Source organism: Palaemon carinicauda, unplaced genomic scaffold, assembly GCF_036898095.1.
Source record: "Palaemon carinicauda isolate YSFRI2023 unplaced genomic scaffold, ASM3689809v2 scaffold148, whole genome shotgun sequence".
NCBI classification, from domain to species: domain Eukaryota; kingdom Metazoa; phylum Arthropoda; class Malacostraca; order Decapoda; family Palaemonidae; genus Palaemon; species Palaemon carinicauda.
In genome coordinates, this window is record NW_027169014.1 from 154520 (window position 1) to 179160 (window position 24641).

The 24641-nt window shown below is 38.5% G+C and overlaps 1 protein-coding gene across 14 annotated transcripts in view; it reads right to left on the reverse strand.

The window, feature by feature from the left end:
- Positions 1–24641, reverse strand: part of hyd (E3 ubiquitin-protein ligase hyd) — a 57632-nt gene that overhangs the window by 18869 nt on the left and 14122 nt on the right. For 4 of the 14 annotated variants that reach the window (XM_068368071.1, XM_068368072.1, XM_068368065.1 and 1 more), the window contains exons 6-26: positions 21892–22097; positions 20866–21051; positions 20055–20231; positions 18884–19002; positions 17743–17889; positions 17095–17282; positions 15422–15585; positions 14493–14679; positions 13065–13219; positions 10893–11172; positions 9752–10694; positions 9288–9576; positions 8429–8584; positions 5762–5887; positions 5450–5596; positions 4306–4606; positions 3059–3890; positions 2167–2492; positions 1148–1437; positions 409–589; positions 76–266 (exon numbers count right to left, since the gene is read on the reverse strand). In XM_068368071.1, coding sequence (XP_068224172.1) covers positions 76–266; positions 409–589; positions 1148–1437; positions 2167–2492; positions 3059–3890; positions 4306–4606; positions 5450–5596; positions 5762–5887; positions 8429–8584; positions 9288–9576; positions 9752–10694; positions 10893–11172; positions 13065–13219; positions 14493–14679; positions 15422–15585; positions 17095–17282; positions 17743–17889; positions 18884–19002; positions 20055–20231; positions 20866–21051; positions 21892–22097 — 5591 coding nt within the window. The remainder of the gene's footprint in view (positions 1–75; positions 267–408; positions 590–1147; positions 1438–2166; positions 2493–3058; positions 3891–4305; positions 4607–5449; positions 5597–5761; positions 5888–8428; positions 8585–9287; positions 9577–9751; positions 10695–10892; positions 11173–13064; positions 13220–14492; positions 14680–15421; positions 15586–17094; positions 17283–17742; positions 17890–18883; positions 19003–20054; positions 20232–20865; positions 21052–21891; positions 22098–24641) is intronic. The other 10 variants (XM_068368077.1, XM_068368075.1, XM_068368076.1 and 7 more) reach the window with 8 other exon arrangements.

Below are 24641 nucleotides of genomic sequence, written 5' to 3' on the forward strand. Positions count from 1 at the left end.
AGCTCTTTAAAACACAACTTGGAGGTGAAGCTGAAAAACACTAAGAATTCAGAACTGAAAGTAGTTATGAAATACCTTTAAATCTCTAACTGGTCCAGAGGTATATACGGATAAGTCCGTTGGCTGGGTATCCATGGATCGGGTGGAACCCAGCATGTGTGCATAGGACTGTTGTGGAATTGGTGGATATGGGCCGACCATGTGCAAGTTGTCTAACACTCCAAGACGAGAGAGTGGGGTGTCTAAGGGCGTTCTTGTACCATGGTCTGAAAAACAAAAAAAAGGACATGGTTACTATGATATAAAATTAGACCTTCTACGATATAGTTCAAACATTTTTGCTATGAAACCACAAAATAAACCAATAATAACAGTTAGTAAAGCTCTGAAAAAGGAGTTTAAACTCACTGGTGTTGCGGTTAAACTCACTGGCATTGTGGGTATGTGTGCGGGGAATGCCGAAGAGTTCCTCCCTTCGGGCATTGGGCTGCAAGAGATGTGGCTTATCTGCCAAAGGCAAAGCTTCCTGTAACGGTGTACTGAAGACGTCGGAACTCTGGGATCCTAAACAGAGAGTCGATTGCGATCTCTGAGGGCACAAAAATGACCAAAATTTAGGAAAAACACGTACTGTACTCTAGTTATTATACTTCATGATAAATTCCTAAAACTTGAAACACACTAATGATTTGGATGAGATATTCTAACAGGATATTTCATATAACTTCCAAACAGTATATAATGAAAATAAAGATTAACAGTACTTAGTCATTAGCCTTCTTTCCTAAAACCTTCTATTCTGGTATACTATCCAACGTCAACAAACACTACATTGTCTAAAGCAATATCACTCGATATTCCCCTTAATTATTGTCAGTTTTCTTACGCAATTAGAAGAGTACCATTCATCTCTCCCTCTAAAAAGTTTCACTAAAAACATCTCTTCCTCTTGTTTCCCAAATAATGAATTTTGATTTAGTGTCAAAGTTTGCGAGTTTATTCAACTTATAATTATTCTGAACTTCTTTTTCTCTAGTTGTTAGCTTTCCCTATTGGGGCCCTTGGGGTCGTATCTCTAAACTGGCATGAGTTAAATTTCCTACAAAGGCTAATAACTGACAAAGTATAAAAAATACATGCAATTGACCTTAATTTTCACAGGGTTAGGCCGAGAAAACACTCCACAGTTAGACGACCCTACCTGGAAGAAAATGTGTTTTCTTCCACGGGAATTTGACAGGTTAGAATCTTCGTCTGCGGATTCGCTGTCGCCCGCCGATGGCGTGATGGAAGGCAAGTCATCAATGTCATCTTCGTTCTCGTTCTCGTCCCGTTCCCACGAGAACCCTGTGCACTCCGCTCCGCCCGAGTCCACGTGAGCATTGCTGTCGCTCTCGCAGCACCGGATGTAACTGATAAGGGCATCAAATACATATGCTGAAAAAGAACGTGAAAATTATTCATTATATCACAACTTTAGTAAAAGAAAAATCTCCCCTGTATAAATAAATGCCCAGTTTTTATAAATTTTATTTAAGCTAGGGCCAAATTAGGGAATTATTTTCTACTTGTGCAGCATTATTGTTGGAACTTCAGAAATTTAAACAAAATGAACGACCTTTTTAATCACAGGCCCTTAACTGATTTCAAGCCATAATAGGCTACCTAATAATGATGAAGCAAGAATTTGAATGAAACTGATAAATTAACCATTCAGAGTTATTTAATCAGAACAATGATTTAACCATCTAACCTCTCCTATCAGTTCAGATGGAAAGATGGGGTATTGCATGACATGAAGGAAAAGGGTCTAAGAGAACAAGAGTGCAGGACAGAGGAAGATGGAGAAGGCTGACTAGAAACAGTGGCCCCATAATCATAGAAATGAAAAAAGATGAGGGCAAAGATAAATGAGTAGGAAAAGTTTGGGTAAAATATAATAAGGTGGGGAAAGGCCGGGGCGCCCCAAAAAAAGAAATGAAAACTGAAAGACATAAGTATGAGATATTATAAAAAGTAGTAGACTGCGAGCACAAGACGGAATGAGGAGCACAAGAAGGAATGAGAAGCACAAGAACCAAAGAGCTTCGATTTAGCAACTTAGTAACTTAATACGAATTTATGAAATTTGAGCCAAAATAAAAGAAAAACTTTCTTTGCACTTACCTATGTGCTTCAAAGACCCCACATCAATATCCGGCAATGTATCACAGTGTTCGTTTTTATGCGCCCGCAGGAGCGACACCACGTACGAGAGCGTGTCCCTTCGGGCATTCTGGGGATCAGCCGTGGACGTAGCCGCTCTTGCACCTCTGCGAGCACTCTGGTACCTCGACAACGGCCCCGCAAGTATCTCGCGAGTGAATGGCAAGCCAGTACGACCGGCGCTTCGGTCCCTGGGGCGAGGTATGCTTCCAGATGCTGGCGATGTAGATGACGTCGCACCAATACCCCCGCTGCCTTCGATAAGTTGGTTCAGTTCTCTACCAAACCTGGTTTAAAGAAGAAACATTATGTGGTTACCATAAACATCCTTTCAAACACTGCATACTGCTTAGCTTCACAAAATATTTAGACTTTTGATCTATACATAATCCTAAACAAAATCAAAGGAAATTACTATTTCAAAATTCCATATAAAAAGACATATTATACTAAAGTAAAATGCAATTAACCTAGAATTAGAATTAAAATTGACTTCCCCAGATAGCGTACATACAAAAAAACAATATTCTTTTGAAGTTCCACCAGCTTATTTGTACCAAGCCGCGTGAATCCCTTTTAAATAATTTAAACTGTATTGGTGCAAAATTGCACATGCAACATATATTAGATAATCTGTTCCATGACACTGAATATGAATATGAAGTTTTACCTGAAATTCAAAAACTAAGATACTGACAATTACATCTCTTAAAAACAAATACTTCTTTGGAAAATCAAATCTCAATAACATACCTCAATATTTATAGTCTAAAGCATTTATTAACACAAACCCTAAAACTAATAAGGTCATTCATGCATAGATCTACTGATGTCACGTAGCAACAATCTTTACCTTAGCTGTGACTCGGTCGAGTCCATGAGACTCAGGAGCCAATCCCACGTCGGCTGAAGTCGTGCATCTACCTGCTTGAGCAAGGCAGCGATTATGGTTGGCGTCAGGTACATCTGACTGGTTGTGTTAATACTGCCACTACTTCCCGGGACACCCCCGCTGCCTCCAGTCGCTCTCGAGGTTAAACCCCCGTCTCTCACAACATCGCAAGCTAGGCTGAGGAGAGAACTCATTTGCCGCACGATGATGGTAAATGCCCTGGCGAGTGTATTGTTGGTAGTTGCCAGGCTAACGGGTTCGTGCGACGACGGAGTCACGGTCGAACTGGACGATGGTCCGTGCCTGAGGGAGGTTGGGTCAATGTAGATTAAGCCACTGGAAGTTGTGCTAGAAGATCCTGAAGTGACAGGTCCTCCGGCCGACCCTCCGGATCGCGAGGTGCTGTCTCTCGGATTCCTCACAGCCCACTGCAAGTTGTGAGGGGCGATGTTGCGCGAGTTCGAGGTGGTGTTTACCCTCCGTTCCAGCTGCTCGTCCGAGAACAGTTCTCCCGAATCGAACTCGTCCGTCTCGGCTGCCTCGCTCTCGTCGTCCTCATCCTCCCCGGGAGAGGACTCTCCAGAGTCGTCATCGCCGTCGCTGCCTGCAGTGGCGCCTGTTTGAACCGACCTCTGGTTGGAGGCGTTATCTACTGCCGACTGATTGTCGTCGCTGTCACTGTCAGATTCTGCCAAGAGGTCTAGTTCCATGTCGCTTTCCCCGCCCTCCACTTCACCGCCACCGTCGCCTTCCTGTTCTGAACGGTCATTGACATCGTCTCTTTCGCTACCTCCTGCATGAAGATAAAATTATGGTTGTTATAATTATATCAATTATCAAAAAGTTCCCTTATATTAGGCCTTTGAGGTCCAACCCCTCAGCAAATGATTATTCTACATCTTAAAAACATATTAGCATGAAACTATACAAGATGAAACTTTAGATTTATCATCATATAGCTGACTAAATTCCCTTTCCAATATGTTACACATTTTGTATGATTTTCATTTAAGAGAAAAACCTGATAACCACAATGTAAATTACGTCACAGGGCATTGAATGGAGTAGTAATACTGTAGGACATAAATTACATTCAAAGGGTTAAAGGACCTTATAAACATTGTAAATAATAGACAACTTTTATATGTAAGTTTCTAAACTCATTTCCTATGTCATAATCAAGAGAGGCATCCCAACATTCCCTTCACCTTCTTGTTCATCTCCCTGTGGGGGAAGGATGTGATCGGGCCGAACTCTCCTCGAACGACTGGATGTGGGACCAGGCCTGGACATGCTGGAGGCCACTTCATCCTCGATAGTTTCCTCCTCTTCGCCCACCGCACCGTTGCCACCATCGGGACCCCCTCCACCGCCACTTCCACCAACCATGCCGACGCCGCCAATGTTTGCGTTATCGCCGTCGACCACGCTCGAGGACGACGGCAAGTCCAGGCCGCTGCCGCCCGATCTCTGATGTTGTCTTTGTAAGGGTTCGACCTCAAACATTTCCTGAAAAAGTAATATCGTTTGTTTTTAAACTATTAAGAGAGCAATTAATTCTAGATAAATTCCAATTATAAAAATAGGTTCTGGTTGTTTTTAAACTATTAGAGAGCAATTAATTCTAGATAAATTCCAATTATAAAAATATGTTCTGGTTGTTTTTAAACTATTAGAGAGCAATTAATTCTAGATAAATTCCAATTATAAAAATATGTTCTGGTTGTTTTAAAACTATTAGAGAGCAATTAATTCTAGATAAGTTACAATTATAAAAATAGGTTCTGGTTGTTTTTAAACTATTAGAGAGCAATTAATTCTAGATAAGTTACAATTATAAAAATGTTCTAGAAGGAACCTGTTGAGAGAGATTGAGAGGGAGGCAGAGAATTATATGGAATGATAATGTGAAGTATGATATGGAGAGAAGAGTTTTGGTGGAAGAGGATGCCTTTGATAGAAGGTATTGGAGAGGGTGGGTCCTTTAATGTATATATAACGGTGGTAAAGATATTCTAGGAAAGCATTAACAGAAAAGGAAAAAATTTACAAAAACAACACATAATTTTGGTACCAACCCAAACTAATAAAGTACATATGTATTAAACCAATAAAAAATTGTTTAAAAAGTAAATTTTGCTTTAAAATGTAATCTAGTTCAACAAATGATCTTCTTAGATAGATTGGAATTATTTTGGAAACAATTTTCAACACAGATTTTTGTCATTAAAGTCAATCAAATTGTTCACTCAGTAAATTTGTATCATGAATCCTTAAGAGAATGTAACAAGGCCATAATCAAATTAATTCAAAAAGGGGAAAAATCATAACTTTAAACATCTAAACACACACCTTGCAACCGTGGTTAGCATCGACGTGAGTAGACGTCAGGGGAAACGGAGCCGTTGGTTTCACATAGTTGAGTCGCACCGGCAACATGAGAGCATCGGCAGCGTCACAAAGTTCCGTGACGGCCACAGGAATGACACTTTCAAATACCTGTGGGGAACATAAGGATGAACATACACCAATAGTAAATACACACTACATAAAAACCTCACCCAATTTAAAGTTGGGTATTACGTTTACACAATTATAAAAACTCCTCTTCAGGGTTTAATAATTACTTTGGAAAACTGGTAAATAATACTTTTCCATACATACCTTGATACATTTTGCTAGTGGCTGGGTGTATGAACTACCAGGTTTCTTCTTTCCAACGTTTGGCATCATCTCAATGGCTAGGATGACAAATATTCGCACCACCGATGCGATGAACCTCCTGGCCACCTGTTGGTTAGAAGAAAGAAAAAATAAAAGCTGGGAAGAGAGTTTATAGAATAACTGGGAAGATTTGGATAAATATGATGAGATGCATGACATTTAAAGGCTAATAAATAGTTGGAAATCTCAAAGGGTGAAATGGTTTGGACAAGTAAATGAGCCTTCGGCAAGAGAAGTGAGTGCCAAAGAAGAACGAAGTTATTGTGGTTTAGCTAACTTGTGAGAAAGGAAAAAAGACAATTAGGCAAAAAGAGGTTCTCTTTTTATATGGCTTTCCAAAAAGGCATGAGAATCAGACGATTTAACAACAGGGAAGATATGGACAAGGCCAAGCCCTGATACGTAGGGTGAGCATATAAAAAAAATGTACAAATGTGACATGGGAACAGAGTGGAATTTCAGCATGATATAAAATAAAGGAACGTAGAGAGTAGAGGTCCCCTTTTTTGTTTTTGTTTCATTTGTTGATGTCGGCTACCCCAAAATTAGGGGAAGTGCCTTGGTATATGTATGTATGTATGTATTAAATAAAGACAAGAACGGAGAAAACTCGGTGAACGTCAAAGCATTGGAAACAATTTAATTAAAATGCCAATGATGGAGTAGAAGTAGACAAACTAAGGTCCACCCACCCCTGTTGTGAGAGAAACTCTAATGGCAACTGGTAAAGGAAAAATATCTCTAGGTAAAATTTTAATAGAAAAGAAATATAGAATTCCTTTCTCAGTATGTCAACTTGTACAATTCAAATTCTAGTTTATTTTTTATCACACCCAGGAGGAAATTTTTGAAAATTACAAATCGTAAAAGTTTATACAAGTTAGAGAAAACAAAAATACGTAGCTAGCCCCAAATACAAGTCAAGGCCTACAATATGAGCACTTCAGGGCTCCCATTTAATCTTCCTTGTTACCAAGTTGTGGAATGATCTTCCTAATCATAGGGTAGTTGAATCAGTAGAACTTCAAAAGTTCAAAGTTGGAGCAAATGTTTTTATGTTGACCAGGCTGACATGAGTTTTTATTGTTTATATATGACATCTCTGTTTTTGATGTTGTTAATAGTTTACATAGGACATATCTGTTTTGATGCTGTTACTGTTTTTAGAATGATATATTGTTAATTTATTCTCATCATTTATTTATTTCCTTATTTCCTTTCCTCACTGGGCTATTTTTCCCTGTTGGAGCCCTTGGGCTTATAGCATCTTGCTTTTCCAACTAGGGTTGTAGCTTGGCTAGTAATAATAATAATAATACAACGTGAAGACTTCTATTTAAGAAGTTCAATTATTTATAACATATAGACAAAATCCTAAAAAACTATGCACTTGCACAAAAATTCCACGGCAACTATCCCAAAATCAAAACCTAAGCTCACCTTTTAAAGTAATTATCGCCAGAAAATTTTTTTAAACGTAAGTTATACTGTATTACAAAACTTGGTCCACGCTGGGTAATTAAACTGCTACTGAGGTTGTGGTGCTTTAGAGAAATTGTCAACAAATCACAAATTTTAAGTAATTTGTACTTTTCCTAACAGTACTTACCTCGAACTACTTTCTTAGGAGGATCTGGGATCTCCTCATTTACCGACCAAGAATTTTGCGTAGTTCTTATAGGTCTGAAGTTCAAACTCAACTCTCAGCTTGGTTTCATGGGTCATATCATGATCTTACTGTCCCAACAAGTTGTTTATATATGTTCAATCTCCTAAAAGATTGTGTAACTAGAGGGGCACTTAACAGAGCGCAGCTTATTTCTCAACGTTAACATGTATTAAAAAGTTAAAGTTGCGGGTTTTAGGTCTCCCCTCAGACGATCCACATCATTCTGCTCGGGCGACCATAAGCCAGCAGGGACTATCACTAGCCCCCTCTAACCTTCCCCCCAGGCACCAAACTGGGGAGTACCCCCCCGGGTAGAAGGTCTCACAGTATCCGCGTCCTCGCGGGAACGCGAACTCGGGACCTCTGAAACAGAAGCCCGCGACGCTATCCGGAGTATACTTGGAGTGAATTTTCATACACTCAAATATGAATCAAGTTTGAAGTCTCTTTGACAACCATGTCCAAACTTATGGCTGATTAAATCAATTGGAAATTTTGCTTGACCGTGACCTTGACCTTCCAAAATTTAATCGTTTCCAGCTTTTTACATAAGAGTTAATCCCTACAAGTTTCATTACTCTACGATTAAAACTGTGGCCAAAAAGCTGTTCACACAAAAAGGGGGGTAAAACATAGCCTCCTTCCAACTTCATTGGCGGAGGTAATAAGATGAACGGCTTCTTGACTAAGCATCTGATAAAATGACCTTTAAACCTTTGAAATACTTTTGAATGACATTCAAGTATTCAAAGTAAGTTGAACACATGAACGATTTACATACTTATGAGAGAATAAACTTAAGCAAAAGGACTATTAAAAAAAAATGTGCTAACCAAGACAATATCCCACTCCTGTCATCCTAATGTTAAGGCTAAAGTGCTTACATATTAATCAATATTTACATACTTCACTATACAAAAGAAAACCCTGTCTCTTACCTTTTCTGCCTCTTGTTTTCTCCCTGGAACACTATCATTGTGGAGTTCCCTTATCAATGTGTTGATCAAGGCAGTAACCATGGTGTCGGCGATCATTTTCCTCTCTTCGTCATCGCTGTTGATCAGCTGCTTCAGTTTCAAGTTGCGATGCTCGGTCTATAAATGGCAAGAAACGATGAATTCCAAAGTTCAATAGCTTGCCATACCTACGCTTTAAATTGTATAACTTAAAGAAAATTGTAACTCAAAATGTTTACAATTTATAGATAGATTCACAATAATAAATAGTCTCTCCAAAATTTAAAGGAAGAACCTGCAAAATACTATCAAGGATAAAGTACCTATTTCAATGACCCAAGATCCTTCACCAAAGACTATTAGAAATGTAAAACAATTTCATCATATATTCATTAAAAGATGAATATCCTATAAAGTTTGACTACATATTTTGAAAGTGCAAATATAAGTAATTCTATGAGATATAAGAAAGTGATCCTTGCAAGCCTTTGCCTCGTGGGTAAATGCACACAAACCGAGTGGTCCCGCCTAAAGAACTCGCATAATGAGACAACACAACAATAGTATGGCAATACCATCCCTAAGTTGTACACCCAGAATATAGTCCAATTCACAGATTTACATAAGGTCTAACTGAAGGATTTTATTCTTAATTGAGGAGTGAAAATTAGGACAGGAAATAGTATACCTTAGTGACAAAGGGAAGGAAAAAGACAGCAAAGGATACCAAAGTAACATTGCAAAGAATTTTTAGCACTGATGTGGCACACGCAGTTACGCCTTTACAGGGAGTGCAGATTTAAAAAAAAAAATAAATAAATAAAAGTAAAGAGTGGTCTACCTTGCCTACCTGGGTTGCTAATTTGACTAGCAAGCAGTAGGTGAATTTATCCAGGTGTGTTGTATGGCCCTGGAACTGCATGAAGTGGATTTCGTCCGTTGACGCAGCAGTCGGAGGAGTCTCCTCCTTGTGGCCGGTCATGATCATTGCTCTGACCGCGGCCCAATCACTAAGCAGACGTTCTAGCGCACGACGGCTAAACTTCGGAGGCTCTAGGTCGTGGTCCGGGACTTCCAAGTTGACAACGTCGGACAGAGTATTTTTGCGGGTTGAAGACGACGATCGACACCTGTAAAAGGGTTCAAAATTAGTAATTGCTAAATAAATTATGTCTCAAAATAACCAACGCATATATGTATTTTATATGTATTTGACAATATTCTCAGTATAAAATACACATTAAAAAACAAGCAAGATAAAATCTATCAATACATCTCCAAAAATTGATGGAACTTCAAACTCACCTCTGCCACTGCTTTTGTTCCGTGACCTGACGTCCGACGGTTTGAACGAGGAACAGAAGCAGATTCTCTCCTCTTCCGTTTGGTAAGTTGACGAGATCCGTTTCCGTGATGAGGCGTGACAGGAGGTCAAACCGAGCTGCCTGATGCCCCGATCGTAAAGCTTTACACTTGCACTTCTCCCAACAATCACAATACGCAGTGGGGGAGGTCTTCTTGAGCTTACAGTCATGACCCTTGTGGCATACTCTAGCGCACTCCGTACAGCAACATAACGACCCAACAAGCCCACATGTTCTGCATTCAAAAATATCTTGATTGATGTGTTCAGCACCGGTCCATGTGAAGGAACACGTGTCGTTGTAGCAAAGCACGTGGAGTGGAGAGTCGTCGGGGTTGCTGCCACGAGGGAAGATCATCTGCGAGACAGCTCGCCTCTCGCTCTCTGAGTCCATTGCACTGTCATGAGCGACGCGATGGATAACATCGAAGAGGATCAAGGCTGCCTGGTAAGCCCTCCCTGAGACTGCCAGCATGAAAGGAGTGAACCCGTTGGAGTCTTTTGCAATCAAGAGGTTCCGCAGATGGGGAGCGAGCGCTGGGCTGTCGCAAATGTTTCTCAATATGGTCAAGGAATATGACTTTCGCTCGTTGGGATCCGACACTCCCAGCGTTGGCATGCTAGGCCCTGGGGTGGTCTTGGACGACGAAGGTGTCATAAGGTCGTCCTCCGGTCCCGGTGCATTCGCAGCATCGTTAAGCGACTCCGAAGAATTTGGAGGCCAAGCAAAGCTGCCCAAGATGGGATCCTTCTCCAAAACACTTTCACCTTCTGTTTCTTTACTTGTAACGGGGCAACATGCTGATATGCAAGCATGAAGAATGTTCCTGTTGCCATCACATTTTTCTTCTACTATTGATTCTGTAGTTAAATTGGCCACACCACCTGAAATGCAAAGATTATAATTATCATACATTACTATAAAGAAATAATTGATTTGCATTTTTAAACTCATACACCTCTCAAACTTTTGCTCTAAATTGGAGGTAGAAGTGAAAGATATTGAAAGGCATACAAGAAGATAAAGGCACACCTAAATAAAGCAGTGCTATTGAGGTCAATGCTAAGTATAAAATATCTTACCTGCAGGTTCATTTTCAAAATGTGCTAAGACCTGTCTCACGCCTTCCGGATCACACCGAAGAATCTTTGGCATCAAAGTCTGAGTGTTAAGAGCTAAGACAAGCAAGGCAACGTGGTTCTTTTGATGAGCCCCAGCCCCGTGAAGGAAGTGGGTGGCCACCCCCAAGCAGGAGACGGGAGGCAAGTCCGGCCAATGCGGATCTTTTATGGATTCCACGCAGTCCTTGCTCAAAGGATAGATGGTGCTGTTCCCATCTCGGAGGATGGCTACATTCTCACTCTGTAAAAAAAAAAAAAAAATAAAAAAGATTCATTAGGTTGTACCACAGTTTCATATACATAGTCTGGACTATTCTTTACATATTCTCCTGTCCTCGTACACCTGACAACACTGAGATTACTAACAATTCTTCTCCGCTCAAGGGGTTAACAATTGTATTGTAATTGTTCAATGGCCACTTTCCTCTTGGTAAGAGTAGAAGAGACTTTTAAGCTACAGTAAGCAGCTCTTCTAGGACACTCCAAAATCAAACCATTGTTCTCTGGCCATGGGTAGTGCCATAGCCTCTGTACCATGGTCTCTCACTGTCTTGGGGTAGAGTTCTCTTGCTTGAGGGTACACTCAGGCACACTATCTTATTTTTCTTCCTTTTTTTTTCTTAAAGTTTTTATAGTTTATAAATGAAAGATGTTTTGGCATTGTTATGGTTGATAAAATATTTCATTTCAATTGTTCATTACTGTACTTCTCTTATAGTTTATCTATTTCCTTTCCTAACTGAGCTGTTTTCCCTGTTGGAGCCCTTGGGATTATAGCATAATGCTTTTCCAACTAGGGTTGTGGCTTAGCAAGTAAATAATAATAATAATAATGGTTGACCCTGAAGTTATATTTATATAAGGTCAAAATTGGAGAAGATATAGCAGTACATAGCAATATTATAACAGTAATAACCATCATTACGTAGGTGATCCTTCCAGCATATATTAACTAGAAAAATACATTCAACTTTACACTGTCTTGTGCGACCTTGTTAGTCTTTACGTCGTGTAATAACGATGACGCACTATACTTCACTTAGAAGCTTATAAATGTAAGTACCTGACTTTCATAAAACGAAGGCGGGTTGTATTTTAACTTCAGTACATTTATAGCGAACATTCAAGTCCCTTTTGAATTTTAACTCCCTTTATAGAGTGAAAGCAAACATTCAACTCATTCCCTTTAGAGTGAAAATCACACCTACTTCTCCTAAACTACCAAATCCATGCCATCATCACGACACTTTTCAAAACACTATAAATTGTCACAATCAACTTCACAACCCTGTTGAAGACTACTGTTACTTATAAAGATGAATGGGTGAAACAAAATTCTATTTTCATTCACTCTTCCAAGCTACAATCACCTGACGATACTTCTCTAGTATCATCAGCGATCACTTTCATATTCTTCATTCCTGTTAATGTAATTGAATTATAAAAAAGAATTCTTCATTCCTGTTAATGTGATTGAATTACAAAAGGAACAATAAGAGACTGAATTCATATTTAACTACTATACGTCTCTCTCTGAGCAACACATCAAATGTAAAGAAACTACTAATAGCATTGAAGTATTTGGAAACAATGGGACGTGAAGCAAATAACCTTTTCTACAAGTCAGGACATAGACATGAAGGCACAATTATGTATACAGTAGTGGCTTAGAAAACTTAGATACTAAAGCGAGTAAGAAAATATGCATAAAAAAAATAATTCAAGACCCACTAAAATTAAAGTAACTAATTCAAATTCATAACTAAAAACCCTATCTCTTAACCGTTTCACCCCCAAAGGACGTACTGGTACGTTTCACAAAACTCATCCCCTTACCCCCATGGACGTACCGGTACATCCTTGCAAAAATCTGCTATTTACATTTTTTTTTGCATATTTTTGATAATTTTTTGAGAAACTTCAGGCATTTTCCAAGAGAATGAGACCAACCTGACCTCTCTATGACAAAAATTAAGGCTGTTAAAGCAATTTAAAAAAATAATATATACTGCAAAATGTGCTTGAAAAAAAAATAACCCCTGGGGGTTAAGGGTTGGAAATTTCCAAATAGCCTGGGGGTGAAAGGGTTACAACTACATAACATGAGCTGCAGGACAAACAGATAATGCTCACCTCTCCCGTGATGGTCAAAGATATGGCTGACGGCTCCGTGCCCATAAAAGCTGTGCTGTCGGTGGGGAACACGCATTCCTGCTCAGCTTTTCCAGAGCTGAGGTTGTATATGACGTATGAAAGACGACTGCCGTTCTTGACAATTGCATGAACACCTAAAAAAAAAAGAAGACAATTATTAAATCTGGGAAATGAACAATTGTATATCAAACAAGCAGACCACCATAGTGTCAATGAACCTTATGGTAAATAGCCAAAATAAAAATCTTTTTCTATCAAAAAAAGGGCCTCTTTTATGATAGTATATCTATAAAGCTTGTACAAAAATATTCATCTGCATTAAAGTTTCTCCTGAACAAGGCAACACAACATATTACAGCAGAATTAATACTGTGGCTATATCATTTTTTTATTTTCTGTAATGAAAGTCACTCTCATGGGATGACCTACACAAAATCTATCCATTAACTATAAAAGCAACATCAACAAGGGGTACATTAACTTAAAATCAAATACTATATGATTAAATAGAAGTCTATCTCATAATTCATAGCTTTAAGACAAAAAATGACAAGGACTGGGCATACGATTGGACAAAAAATGGACCAATCAAATAAAAAAGTGACCAGAAGACCCACATAACCTCAAAACCGATTGTCTTGACCACATTGGAATTAAGATAGGATAGTACAAGATACTCTGAAATGTAATCGCCACCTAAATTGGTGACATTTCTGCCTAGCGATATGTTGCATGGAGGTTCAAGATTAGCTCAAGTTCAATAGAGTGTCTGCAACATCACCATCCTTTTGAGCTAGGAAGGGAGGGGGAGTCTCTGGAAACTACAGGTCTACCTGCTGGGAGAGGGGTGTCTTTGGAGACAACAGGTCTACCTGCTGGGGGAGGGGAGTCTCTGGGGACTACAGGTCTACCTGCTGGGGGAGGGGAGTGTCTGGAGACTATAGCTCTACCTGCTTGGGGAGGGGAGTCTTTGGACACTACAGGTCTATCTGGTGGGGGAGGGGAGTCTCTGGAGACTACAGGTCTACCTGCTGGGGGAGGGGAGTCTCTGGAGACTACAGGTCTACCTGCTGGGGGAGGGGAGTCTCTGGAGACTACAGGTCTACCTGCTGGGGGAGGGGAGTCTCTGGACAATACAGGTCTATCTGGTGGGGGAGGGGAGTCTCTGGAGACTACAGGTCTACCTGCTGGGGGAGGGGAGTCTCTGGAGACTACAGGTCTACCTGCTGGGGGAGGGGTCTCTGGAGACTACAGGTCTACCAAAGTCACCCGCAGGCATTGCCAGGCTTTCCCTGGTCCTAGCTTGAAGGAGAAGGGACTTGGGGCATATCACTGTCCGGTGCCTCTGTCATTCATGAGTGACTTTCTAACTTTAATTTAAAACCTTTAAATGCAAAACAATCTAACCTTTACCTCTGGCATCCACAGCAACCGTAAGAATTTGTCCTTGTTCGATGACTGGAATCCTCTTGGGCGTCTTCTGATAACAATCGGGTACCCGGGGATTTCCTCCTGCTCTTATGACTTGCAGCTGGTCTCGGTGAATAACTCGTAGATTTCCTTTGCCTTCTTTTGTTTGTGGTACGACGACAACCTGCAAGGGAAAAGATTATAGTATACCATCATCAAAGAGTCATATTTCTTGACTTGCATAGGGCTTACTTCAAAGATGTGCTAGCTACCATCTTGAGAAAATTGGAACAAGAAGTTTGAGGGCTATTTTAGTGTCAGTAGACTGCTGAAAGATGTCAATACTGTTGAAAAATTACTAAAGCTAAGCTGTATGATTACTCCAATTGTGTGGGATAACAATCAGGGGTCTATTTCCTATGGGCTACGCTAATCTACTGGTTATGAAATTATGCATACTCAATATTTTATATCTACAAATAATTCTTCGCCTGAAATAACTAACGATAAATTTTTCACACAAAAGGAAAAAAGTGATGCCACCTATTCTCTCTTAGGAAATTCATTCCCATCAACTCTAGTCTACTGTATGAACTATAAAACAAATATTCTTGAATTCAACGTTAATTATTTTAATTATATCAAGGAGAGTGTTGACCTGAATCTGAAAAATTTAATAAATACACCTGGCCAGAAATATTTTTTCTCATTTTGCAGTAATTATACATGCATAAATCATAGCTTCTAAAAAATATATGATCAATAGAAAAAGTTGAAAGATTTTAACAAAAATTTCTTGAAGTCTGTTCAAAACTTCATTAACTATTAGACGAAATGAAATAACATATTCCCTAGGAGCACGAACTGAATAAGAAAAATTCTAGTAATTAACCATTTCAAATAGACCACAAGCAAAGGAAATTTACCTGGATGCCATCGACAGCAAGAACCTCCCCTATGGGGACAGGTCTGGTGTCCTCCACAAATATTACGTCCCGCAGAGGCCACTCCTCCTCATCAAATCGTTCTATGTCATCTCTGGGTGTGGGTCTCTTGCGCCCTTTGTAGGATGCTGGTGATGTTATGGAACCTGGGATGAAACAGGTGATATCAAGCCCCAACGATAATTTAGCATTATATAATTTTTAAAGTACTTAACCCTTTTACCCCCAGGCTATTTGGAACTTTCCAATCCTTAACCCGCAGGCATTTTTTTTTAAGCACATTTTGCAATATATATTTTTTAAATTGCTCTAACAGCCTTAATTTTTGTCATAGAGAGGTCAGGTTGGTCTCATTCTTTTGGAAAATGCCTGAAGTTTCTTAAAAAGTTATCAAAAATATGCAAAAACAAATTTAAATAGCAGTTTTTTGCAAGGACGTACCAGTACGTCCATGGGGGTAAAAGGATGAGTTTTGTGAAATGTACCGGTACGTCCATTGGTTGTAAATGGGTTAATTGAGAAAAATAAGAAGTATATCAATACGAGGACAAATATATAATGCAGGTGTAAGGAAATGGGGAACTGCCAAAAAACTTGACAATGACAACAGTGCCCTCTAAAAGGCATACTGTGGGTGGTGCTATTCTATCTTGGTAGCAATCAGGGAATGGGGGGGGGCTGCAAAAATCTTTAACTATGACAACAGTGTCCTCTGAAAGGCATACTGTAGGTGGTACTATTCTATCTTAAATGCTATACTGTACATCTTAGAAGCATCATATTGGATACTCTCAGAAATGGGCAGTGTGAGCAAGAGGGAATATGAAAGTCAAAACATTATTATATTTGGGAGCTTCATAAGACTTTCAATAAAATCAAACCATCTAAATTTACCAAACTTCAGACAATTAATTTTTAAAAGGAAACAAATATAGGTAACAATACTTGAAAGATAAAACCTTTTTTTTACCAATAAAGTAGTTAATAGATCTGCTTAAGTTCATATAAGAGAATTTTACTATGTCAAGGGGTATTATTTTTTTAGCACTTGCCTCATACTGGACTTAAATATCCATCTTGGGTTACTCATGAAATACAGTATACATATATAGAGATTTAAAATTACTAAAAGGGATCTTCAGCAGTGAAAGAACCCCATTGAAACATATTTTAGGAGGAACTTCAAACGTTAATAACTTATAAGTTTATTAAGCAATTTTGATCATAAAAAACACTTGAAAGAGCACTTTTCAGACTGATGTTATAAATACCAACTTTGACACTTGATATTTCAATCTTTTGAACCTCCCTCTTAACCCTTTTACCCCCAGGCTATTTGGAACTTTCCAACCCTGGGTTATTTTTTTTCAAGCACATTTTGCAGTATATTTTTTTCAAATTGCTCTAACAGCCTTAAGTTTCATCATAGAGAGGTCAGGTTGGTCTCATTCCCTTGGAAAATGCCTGAAGTTTCTCATAAAATTATAAAAAATATGCAAAAAAAAATGTAAATAGCAGTTTTTTGCAAGGACGTACCGGTACGTCCATGGGGGTAAAGGGACGGGTTTTGTGAAACGTACCAGTACGTCCTTTGGGGGTAAAAGGGTTAAATCTACCAGAACTAGCGATGACAAGCAACAGCCCGTAATATTTACCCGTATCTGAGCAAGTGCTCGATGCTGGTGATGGAGGTGGAGGCATATCCAGCTTATCTGACGACTCCTTGCTATCTCCACACTTTAGTATCTTGGCGACTGATCCTAAGACTTCCGGGGCAGCGGTCTTCTTCTCTCCTAATCCGCTACTGCCGCTACTTCCACTACCACAGTTACTATTTGAACCACTTGAAAATTAAAACAAAAATGTATTAAGTATATACAAATATAATATTAAACGTATCTTTAAAAATAGTTTATACATGAAAGATCTAATTCAATGTTGTTCTGTTATATATTTTATTTTGATTGTTCATTACTTCTCTTGTAGTTTATTTGATTGTTTCCTTTTTTCACTTGACTATCTATCCCTGTTGGAGCCCTTTGGCTTCTAGCATCCCGTTTTTCCAACTAGGGTTGTAGCTCCGCTTACAATAATATAACTCATTATATTTCTGGACAAGAATAATAATCAGATATGACAAATTCGTAGATAATTTGTATTTTTCGTAACCATACAAACCTTAGCTATTTAATTAGGGTGCTACGCCGAAAGTAATACCCTAATTAAATAGCGTGGTTTGTATTTCGGTTATGGAACAAATTACAGCGGCTTACGAGCTTACAAACGAGGGTGAGAACTCATACCTCTGCGTGGCAGATGCACTGCTGCCGGTCTGGAAGGAATTACTACTTCCGCTGCTGTTGCCACTACTACTGGTCCCACTTCCCATGCTGCCAGACAGGCCAGTGCTACAACCACTATTGACCCCTCCAGGGGGTAGGATTTTGAACCTGAAATGTTGGAATGTGTATTAGATTGATCCTTAACGTTCCTACATTCGGAAGTTTCTCAAACATCAAAAGTTTGATGACTCTTACCAAGGTTTACGTTTTTGTTTGTGAAGGCTTTGACTATGGTTAATTCTATAATTAGTACACAAAAATTTAAAGAGGTAAATATGTTACAAACTACCTTTAAGTATTACAAGACAAGATGAAAGTCTCCCAATAATAAATATATTTGCTTCCTGAGTTTGATATAATTTTCTTCACCTACAAGGCCAATCTGCCTTACACACACAACATGAGCATATTATCAGCTATTCCTAGCTCTCCTAGGATTGGACTAATAAAACATGAGAGTATTTTATCAGCTAGGATTAGACAAATCCAGAGATGTAATGAATATTGAAGTTTATTTATCTATATAATTACAAAGCAACATACAAACTTCATTGATCATGCTACTGCTAGCTAACTAGAATATACATGTAACAATAATTCTTGCATTTAGATATTAACTGATTTAGCTTTCTATAATCTATCTGTTGATTTTCCTCCTATTTCACCTATGTGTTTGAGAGCAATCATGCAATCGCTTTCGATTGTAATCCCCTTGGGGAAAGGGCAAGCAAGATCTCCTAACGAGACGAGTGCGCTTAATAGAAAAAGAAAGTGCCTCACAGAATATGCCCATAACAGCACAAGACCCCGCTTGTGAGACCAAACATTTTTAAGTGGGTGGGGACATAATAGAGCTATCTGAGGTTCGTATAGAAGAGCGTGCTCTTGCAGGAGGAAAGCCAGGCCCTGGGGCATAGTGTGTTCCTTACTGGGTGGAGGGAGCTTCAAAAGAAGGACTCTTATCAGAAGAGCACATGAGCATAAACCCCAAAGAGCTTGCTCTATAATGAAGAGAAGCACTAGACAGAAGGGAAGGGCATTAACTTAATCTAGGGAGATAATATTCTAGCATTTACGACGAAGGTAAAAGTCAAACACAGACCTGCAAGTATCGCTGAGATTCCAAGCTGCGTTGATCAACTGGCCGATCTTGGGTACACCTCCCGAAGTCGAAAACGCCAAGGCACCAGGATGATACATTGGAGACGACCTCATTCCAACCTGGATGGAAGAAAATATTCTGTTAATATAAAAGTATTACTAACAGCTGGTTGTCGTACATGTATTGTACAGAGTTAACATCTTCGTAATCCTTATGTAACTACACCATTAAAACTTTCAAATATTTGCCATTCTATTAATCATACCAAATACACTCTGGCCTTGTATTTTCTTGTTTAGACAAGGAGTCCATATAACCATAGACATCATACTACACGACCGAATAAAATATACGGATACATATTCCATTTCATATAGTATGATTATACAAGTAGTTCAATCATGCATGTTACTGAGCACTAGCCAATTTAAATTAAAAAATAAACTCATCGTTACTGAAGGTGTCACTGAACACATCAATTTAAATAAAAAGCAATCAATTGTGACAGATGACGGCAATTGATGGCCCCCAAAACCCTGACAATTAGGAGAACTGAATGGGAAGGGGAGGGCTACGAGTGGAGGAGGGAAAAAGAGAGGGGAGGAGATATAAATGACCCTTCATACAGCTGCCTCAAAGATTTGATCATAAGAATGAATTCCGGAGCAAGAAATGGTAGACGACGACTTACAGCCAAGTGGATGCACACAATAGTCAGGGGAAGAAAGAAGGCCAGATACTACAATGACCTTTTGAAAATAATCAGGTGTAACTTACCAGGCACACTACAACTCAACAAATTTAAGCAATGTCCATTTATCAATCCCTCAGATTTATCATTGATTAAAACTTGAATCAAGGCTAAATCAGTAAGAAAAAAAAAAAGTGAGGTTGTGCTAGCTTTATCTATATTCTCTAACTAAGGACTGCAAACTGTTAATAATATTGACCTCTTTGTGGTCTTGAAAAATGAATCATTATTTATAAACACTCTCAAATAATATACCAACCACGGTTCATAAACTTTCACTTACACATTACACGACACCAGACAACCAACAGTTGCGGAAATACTTGACACACAAACATAAATGTCAACTTTCTTCCGGTAACTAAGCTCAATAACTTCTCACAGTAAGGAAATTAGAATATAGAAACTCAAATCACTTGCCTGTACTCCTTCCGTGATTTCTGAACGCTGTTTACGACTTTTGCTCCTGAACTTCTCCCATAGTTTTTTCCTCTGATTGAAAGGCAGGACGCCCCACCAAAACAGGGACCCGGATTCACACCACGCACACGTATACAACTGGCAAGTGTGTAGCGATAGTATCCTGTCATTCTGAAGCTGTAAAAGAATAACATTACATGAAATTTAATACTGATTGCAAATGTAAAAATACAATGAGATTTATTATTCAATTTTGCAATACTGTATTACTTTAGCAAAGCCCAATGCTCCGATCCTATCCCTTATCTTGATGTACCTTGTTCCTCTTGCAAGTATACGTATGTTTGCTGACTTACTTTTATTATGCGAGTATTTTTCTAGGTTTACACATTGGTATTTTACAAAAATGAATTATCAATGATAAAATTAATATCAATGATAATAATGCCAATAAGAGAGGAAATGAGCCTCACATAGAGTTAGACAACTGACCCGCCTCACGATAGGGGTAGAACTATCAAGGAACATAGAAGCAAAAGAAACTCCAAACTCGGTCTTCAAAATACATATAAATAGAGTAATCTTGAAGGAATACATTTCTCAAACTGGAGTTGACTGACATGTGCACTAAACATTAACTTTATCTGGGCCCTAAATAATGTGGGTGTACATTATCACATCTAGGGTTTTGGGCATAAACCCACCTTTAATAACTGCTTAGAAAAAAGGATTAGCCAAAATCTACCAGTGACTACTACTAAAATCGCTACATAGAAAATTACATTGAGAACATCACAACAGCCATACTTACTTCAGGGAAATTTTGTGCTGGCTGTTCAAGTTTCGCAGCCACATCGGCTAAAGTCTCGTCCAGCCAAGTCGCGACTTTGCCCGACTCGGTGGCCACGCTACACCTAACGCCAGCTGCACTGATTGAAACTACCTTCTCTCCGACTAACCCGAGAGAAACGGCCTTTGGATGATGCACGTTAGGTATCTGGAAAAGAAAGGATCCATTGAATCAAAACTATAAAGAGGTTGAAAGAAGCCTCATCATTTATTGGTTTATTCAACTGGCATTGCAACATCATATATCAATGTTGATGTTTGGAAATGAGAGCAGGATAAAGCGTGAAAATGATCATGTAACTTCATCTTAACCCTTTTACCCCCAAAGGACGTACTGGTACGTTTCACAAAAGCCATCCCTTTACCCCCATGGACGTACCAGTACGTCCTTGCAAAACGAGGCTATACAAATTATTTTTTGCATATTTTTGATAATTTTTTGAGAAAATTCAGGCATTTTCCAAGAGAATGAGACCAACCTGACCTCTCTATGACAAAAATTAAGGCTGTTAGAGCAATTTAAAAAAAAATATATACTTCAAAATGTGCTGGGAAAAAAATAACCCCTTGGGGGTTAAGGGTTGGAAATTTCCAAATAGCTTGGGGGTAAAAGGGTTAAGAGAGGTTTTGTTAGGTCTCTGAAGGGACACGCCCTTCCACATCTTAGTTTCACAATAACCTTACTTTAATTCACATGTATTTTTATTTATCAAGATAACATACATAAATACTTGTATATTATCCAGATTCCAATTAATTCATATATATAATTCATAATTTTACCTATGTCATGGGGAAGCTTATTAAAAAAAAATCGGATTCTTCCAATTCGAATGTATGACCTAGAAAACTAGTCGATATTTACAGCCCATTTTTAGCATGAATTAAACAAAATGTTAAAAGTATTAGCATGAATTTACCATAAACTAACATAAGGTATAACAAAACCAAATAAATTGCAAACTAAATCAAGTAAGCCTGAACTCACTTCTGGGTGAACATAAGGGTCCTTGTCTGCCCACCTCCACTGGTACACTTGACCCGTGGTGGACACAGCTACAAGTTCTGAATGCAGAGCTGCGATGTGTAAGAACCTCGGAGCCGGATGCGACCCCTGTCTTTCTGGCCAGTATTGTAAGCTGTCGGCTACATCGATGGCATCTGGGAGCAAAGAATCCTTCTTCTTTGCAGTTTCTGGAAATGAGAAAGATAGCACTGAGATTAAAGACGCTATAATAGACATAGAGGGATCTCTACCTTTCAAGTTTTCCATTTTGCCTTTGCTTTATAGAATATACACAAAAGGTACTTACAATTCAATACTTTACTCCCCACACTTTGCTTCGTCCTTTACTGATATTCAATCTGTATTTCAACATACAATGCATAACTTCAAGGTCAAACAGAACATTATCATCACTAGCTAAGCTACAACCATTAGAAAAAACCAGGATTCTACAACCCCTAATGCTCCAATAGGTTAAGTAGAACAATGAGGATATTACATAAGGAAATGAACTATACTCTATGAGAAATAATGAATTACAAATGTAAAATATTCTACAATCAGTAATATTAAAATAGATGTTATAAGGAGTTATATACAATGGAAATTTTTAGTATAGGTTCTATTCCCAGGTGGTTTGGTTGAATAAGAAGAATGGAAGATGATGTGAATAAAAAGGCTAAATACTGTAGTCCCTTACTATCCAAGAATAAGGTTCTTTAATAAACTGAGACAGTGGCGCAAAACACACTAAAGGCAACCAACATCCGTTGATGCTTCTGAGCTGAATAAGGGAATCATGAAGTTGTGACTTGAGTTAATACAATACTGTACCACTTATTAATTAAAAAAATTTGAACATTAGTGATCAAAATATATCAATATTCAGAGGATTATTTAAAAGGATGATGGATGCATTCATGCATTTTGTTCACACGCTCCAGGAACTGGTCTGCATTGTGGCATCAAGAGCATGTTCAGCACAAGAGTTCTGCCTTTCCATATAACCTATACCTTAACCTTTTTACCCCCAGGCTATTTGGAACTTTCCAACCCTTAACCACCAGGGGTTATTTTTTTTTCAAGCACATTTTGCCGTATATTTTTTTAAATTGCTCTAACAGCCTTAATTTTCGTCATAGAGAGGTCAGGTTGGTCTCAATCTCTTGGAAAATGCCTGAAGTTTCTCAAAATATTATCAAAAATATGCAAAAAAAAAAATTTAAATAGCAGGTTTTTTGCAAGGACGTACCAGTACGTCCATGGGGGTAAAGGGATGAGTTTTGTGAAACGTACCAGTACGTCCTTTGGGGGTAAAAGGGTTAATTGAATACCCAAAGATACCATGCCTGGTCATATATACATTAATTGAATACCTGATGGTATTACGATCTTCAAAAAGCTAAAGATATTTTTAAAAATCATATAGTTGACCCTTTTACCCCCAAAGGACATACTGGTAATTTCACAAAACTCATCCCTTTACCCCCATGGACGTACTGGTACGTCCTAGCAAAAAACTGCTATTTACATTTTTTTTATCATATTTTTGATAACTTTATGAGAAACTTCAGGCGTTTTCCAAAAGAATGAGACCAACCTGACCTCTCTATGACAAAAATTAAGGCTGTTAAAGCAATTTGAAAAATATATACAGTATAGCAAAATGTGCTTGAAAAAAAAAAAAAAACCTGGGGGTTAAGGGTTGGAAAGTTCCAAATATCCTGGGGGTAAAAGGGTTAACACATACCACTCTCTCTTTCCGTCTCCAAAACATTATTTGAACGATTCAAGCTTCTCTTTGTAAAAGAATTCAAGTGCCCTTCTTCTTACCATAAAAGCTTACTCATGACCCTCTCGCACTTACGGTCTTATTATTACTACTTGCTAAGCTAGAAAGATAGTTGCAAAAGCAGGATGTTATAAGCCCAATGGCTCCAACAGGGAAAATATCTACATGCATATGGGCTTTTGACTTTCCAAGAAGTTCTTTCCCCACCAGCGAGATCTTAATTTGAAATTCAAGCAATCTCTCCTTCATATTCATATCATTAATGCCTACAGGTTTTTTATAGCATTATCTATATTTAATAGCGATAATTCGTCGGTACAGAGGCTAACCTATAAAAGAGGGCATGACAGTGGAAGGATAACTAAATGAAGTCTCTTGCCTGTACGTTATGTCATTGTCCCTACTTATGCTACTCTACGTATTGGACAAAAACAATGTAACAACGACGAGTTGTGATAGTATGCTCAATGAAGACCATAAGCCCCTGAAAGGTCTTAAAGTCCTAGTTCTAAATGCTTCACAATATTGTCAACTTTGCCACTTCATCCAGTCCTTGCTTTTCCGTCCACAAGAAATGGTAAGCGTCATAATCAGACATTACAAACAATTATTCCTCTCCCAAAGATCTAGATTTCCCTTATCCTATTCTTCTATCTTTGCTTCTTGATATTAATAATCACTTCCATGCTTAACAAGGCTGCTTCAGATTTGAAGGAGTCACGTGTCTTTTTGAGATGGCAGCCAAAAAGGGAATTTTTCAAAACTACTGTAATTAGAGCGGAAGTCATGCTGTAATTCTAAAAGGATGTAAAACTCCTGAGGAGACTATAGTATAAACGTAATATAAATATAAAATTATCTAATAAAGTATATACAGTACAGCACAACCCATGTAAATCAAAAAGTAATCCAAAAAAAAATATGGTGTAACATACTCTAT